At 36.4% G+C, this 4,828-nt stretch overlaps 1 protein-coding gene across 1 annotated transcript; it reads left to right on the forward strand.

The window, feature by feature from the left end:
- The first annotated feature begins 2,872 nt into the window (after positions 1-2,872).
- LOC133811388 (uncharacterized) lies at positions 2,873-4,519 on the forward strand. The gene is made up of 5 exons (XM_062246171.1): positions 2,873-2,883; positions 2,971-3,214; positions 3,299-3,619; positions 3,699-3,788; positions 3,863-4,519. Exons 1-5 carry the CDS (start codon positions 2,873-2,875, stop codon positions 4,517-4,519), a joined length of 1,323 nt encoding a protein of 440 aa, XP_062102155.1.
- The last annotated feature ends 309 nt before the right edge of the window (positions 4,520-4,828 follow it).

Consider the following 4,828-nt stretch of genomic DNA (forward strand, 5'->3'; position numbering starts at 1 on the left):
TGGCTGCTGATGGGTTTAATCCTTTTGGCAGCATGAGCTTATCATACAGCATGTGGCCTGTGATTTTGACGAACTACAATGTCCCCCCTTGGCTATGCATGAAGGAAGAGTATTTTATGCTAACTCTGCTAATTCCTGGGCCAAAATCACCGGGTAAAGACATGGATGTATTTCTAAGACCCATGGTGGATGAGTTAAAACAATTGTGGATTAACGGGGTCGACACAAGAGATGGCACAAGGAATGAATTGTTCAAGATGCGTGCAGCCCTTCTGTGGACAATTAACGATTTCCCTGCTCGTAGTAGCTTGTCTGGTTGGAGCGGGCAAGGGTATAAAGCATGTCCAATGTGCAATGAAGACTTCCATTCGAGTGATTAGTAAGACATCGTATGTCGGTCATAGGCGATTCTTGAGGAGTAATCATAAGTATAGAAGGGACAAGGAATTTGATGGCAAAGTTGAGAAAAGAAATCCTCCACAACAGTTTACTTGTCAACAAGTTTTAGATCAAGTCAATGCTTTACCGCTTCAAGTGTTTGGTAAACATGACAGATTTTGGGGGGGGGGGGGGGGGGGTGAAGCGCAAGCGAGGTGCAGGGGAAAGTAATTGGAGGAAAAAAAGTATTTTCTATGAACTTGATTACTAGAGTTCAAATCAGTTAAAACACAACCTAGATGTGATGCATGTTGAGAAGATTGTGTGCAACAGTATCCTTGGGACTTTGTTAGATAATGATAAATCTAAGGACACCACTAACACTAGACATGATTTAAAGAATATGGGGGTTAGGAAATCGTTGTGGATTTACGAGGATGCCAATAAAAGGTTAATGAAACTGCATGCTCCATACATGTTCACTTTTGAACAGAGGCAAGATTTTTGTCAATTTTTTAAAGGAGTGAAGTTGCCCGATTTTTTTTGTTCTAATCTAAAGAAAAAAGTCACTGACAATGACTCAAACATTGTTGGGTTGAGGTTCTATGATTGTCATGTGATAATGCAACGATTACTTGCAGTTGGTGTTCGCAAGTTTTTACGAGAATCTATATCCACTACCATCACTGAATTGTGTAATTTCTTCAAACAATTGTGCTCTAGGACACTGAACGTTTCTGATATGGAGAAAGGTAAGGATGACTTGATTGTTATTTTATGCAAGATGGAGTTGATTTTCCCTCCAGCATTCTTTGACATAATGATCCATCTGGTTTTGCACTTGCCTGATGAAGCAATATTGGGAGGACCTATATTTATGATGTGAATGTATCCTTTTGAAAGATACATGAAAAAATTAAAAAACTATGTCAAGAATAAAGCTCGTCCTGAAGGATCTATAGCAAAAGGATATGTTGCAGATGAGGCTTTGACATTTTGTTCAATGTATTTCAAAGGTGTGGAAACAAAATTTAATCAGCCTGATCGTAAGGAAGATGAACCGTATGTGAATCGACACCTCACAGTGTTTGAATCTCAATGTCGTCCTCTTAGTAAGGGAATTCCCGTGCCCCTCGATGAAAATACTCGGAATAAAGCTGAGTGGTTCATATTGGATAATTCTCCAGAAACTGAAGTGTATTTAGAGTAAGTACATAATAAATATTCATTTTATTATTTGTTCAATCTATTCTTTAATTAACAATATTGACATTGTTAATTAATTAACAGGGAACACCTAACTGAGGTGCAACAAAGAGATATGGCTGCCAATCATAAATTGATACATAAGAAAGAGTTTCGTTCATGGTTTCATAAGAAGGTAACTTGTACTTAGCAAATTGTATACTACAAATTACATTCTCATTCCAATATATTTCTTTATTATTCGTTATATGACTTGCACCAGCTTGGATCATTAGAGCATGCTGATGAATTACTAGCTTTAGCATCTGGGTTAGATCTATTGGCTTACTCCTACCAAGCATGTATAGTGAACGGAGTTCGATTTTTTTCATACAATCGAGATCAGAATCGAATTACACAAAATAGTGGAGTGTGTGTTATTGGAACAGAAGGTTTTAACTATTACGGGCAACTTGAAGAAATACTCCAGCTGTCTTTTACTGGTTCTTATTCGGTGGTATTATTTCGATGTAAATGGTTCAATACAGATCCGAAAAAAAAAAAGAAAACCATCACTGTAAATAATATTACTAGTATCAATGTTAGCAGTGAATGGTATAAAGATGAACCGTTCATACTAGCTAGTCAAGCAAAACAAGTATTCTACATCGATGATCTCGTTAGAGGACGAGATTGGAAAGTTGTCCAAGAAGTGAATCATCGGCAAGTTTGGGACTTTCCAGATGCTTCAGATATGATTGCTGATGTTGATGTTGTACATGACACCAACTCATCGAATTTTGTTTTGACTGTGGATCTCGGAGAGTTGGTTGTTCAGCAATCTGATGTACCAACGACTCAAGTCAACATGGCCCATCGACCTTCTTTAGTTGTTCAAGAAGATGATGGATTTATTAATGACAATGAAGATGATATGGCAGACAGTGTAGAAGAAGCAGAAGATGAGGATGAATTAATTGTCGACCTTAGTGATGATAATACTGATGATGTGTGCCCGATAGATGTTGATGTAATTAGTAAGGATAGTGACTATTCTACTTAGTTTTGTATCTAGTGTTCAATGTATTATACATATTGAGAAATAAAAAGTTCGTTTCCAAATAGCATGTTTCAAATTACCTAATCAATTGAAATAATACTCAATAAATTAATTACAAATAATAATTAAATATTAAAATAGATAGGTTAAATTAATGTCGTGTTAGTAGATGTCAGCAGATGTGGCTAGGGCTCACGGTGGAGACGCTGGCGGTGATCCTCCACCGGATCCTACTAGGATCCCGACTACATGCGAGTCAGGTAATTTTTTTGTTATTTTATTTACTCACATATGTTTATCATGTATATACTAATATTCTATGTATTATTAATAAAAAAATATACAAGAATCCCAACTAAGAAAAAGGGTCGTGGCGCAGCTATTGGAAAAGATCTAGAGGAGAGGCGGCGTAAAAATGGAAAACCACTGGAAGTAGCGTTTTGCCCACGAACGTACAAGGTTGTTGGGGGCGAGCACGCTACTTTTTTCCGCCTTGTGGGAACCCAAATTAAAACGAAAGTTCCCGAACATTACGGTTCATGGGAATTAGTGCCTAAACAATACAAGGATCAGGTCCTTGGCATAATTCAGGTAAAAATAGTATTAAATATATTTTTTTAAAATTTGTCTTTAATATAGTACATATATTATTAATATGTTTGATTTTCAATTTAGTACTATTATCAAATAGCGGGCCGCGAGGATTTCTTAAAGTGTTTAGATGGTATCGATCGAGAGATGAAAGACCGATACCGTAATAGGAAAACACTAAGACACGAACACTTTGAGAAACACTACAATGGACCGGAGGATTGGGATAAGGTTCTAAACAACCCAACCAATGATGTTAACAATGAGGAGTGGAAGCAGATCTGTCAGTTATTTACAAGTCCACAATTTATTGCGCGCTCCATAAAGAATAAGGAAAATCGGAAGAAACAAAAGAATTCTACAATGCAGGGTACAAAATCGCTGGCAGCCGTCCGTTTTGAAAAAGTAAGTAAAAGATAAAATATTATCAAAATTATGTTCTTTTAAATTATATGTTCTCTAACATTTGGGTTATATTTTTTAGACGAACCCGGACCTCATTGAGTCATGGAAGGATTATCATTGGAAGAAAGCAACAAATGATTTCGTGAACGATGATGCTCGCCAAGATTATGTAAGTTTGAATTATATTTTTTAATATTAATAGAGTTATATTTAATGTTAGTGTCTAACATTTTTTGAAAACAGGAAAAACTGAAGGCTGATTTTGAGTTACAAACTCAGCAAACATCCACTGATGCTTCTAATAATGATAGTCTGTCATCAGTTGATCAGGTGGAGGTGATACAAAAAGTATTAGGCCAAAGGCGTGGACATGTGCGAGGAGTGGGCCGCAAATTGAAGGGGTCAGGGTCGGGGTCATCATCTACCCAACACTCTCACTTCAGCGAGTCTCAAGTTCCTCCTCATCATTCAAGAGAATATATAGAAAAATTGGAGAATAATCTACAGAAATTGACTGATCAAGTTAATTTCTTAACTCAATATTTTGTACCTTCATTTCGTCCACCAAACGTTCAGATGCCGCCTGTGCCTGATAGTGACAATATTTATAGGGCTTCGTCTTCTCAACCTCCAGCTCCAACTCATCCTTCTATGTACGGGGTAGCGCCGTCTCAACATATGGTACCTCCATATATGTACGGAGCAACACCTTATCCGTGTCCGATTCCACCGTCCTCCCAGCCATCGTATCCCTACATGTATGGAGCTGGATCGTCCACATTACCTCCCCAATATCCTTGGTCGATGCTGCCACCGCAGCAATCACAACCACAGCCACCGCAACAACCACAACAAGAAGACAATAGGGAGGAGGACGAGGTAGCTGATTTAGGAGACTAGGTTTATTTTATTATTAATTATTGTTAAATTTTATGAACAATATGAATATTTGCTATGTTAATGTATTGTAAATATGTACAATTATTATTTTAATATACTAATTTGAATATTTAATATAATATTTTTATTTTTAATATATTTGTTTTCAATTATTTAAATTTTAAATAATAATTTCGATAAATAATTAATTAAAATTGTATTTAATTAATTAATTTTTATTATTTTTTTATAAATAAAATAGTATTAGGGGTGACACTGTCGCCCCTGATAATATGCCACGTGCAACCATTTGGGGCGACTAATGGAGTA

The sequence above is a fragment of the Humulus lupulus genome, chromosome 1 (genome assembly GCF_963169125.1).
Source record: "Humulus lupulus chromosome 1, drHumLupu1.1, whole genome shotgun sequence".
Classification (NCBI taxonomy): domain Eukaryota; kingdom Viridiplantae; phylum Streptophyta; class Magnoliopsida; order Rosales; family Cannabaceae; genus Humulus; species Humulus lupulus.

Excerpts from the sequence above, each read along its gene's own strand:
- LOC133811388 (XM_062246171.1), top strand. Across the intron at positions 3,620-3,698 it reads CAGCCGTCCGTTTTGAAAAA|ACGAACCCGGACCTCATTGA; the intron begins GTAAGTAAAAGA and ends TATATTTTTTAG. Across the intron at positions 3,789-3,862 it reads ATGATGCTCGCCAAGATTAT|GAAAAACTGAAGGCTGATTT; the intron begins GTAAGTTTGAAT and ends TTTTGAAAACAG.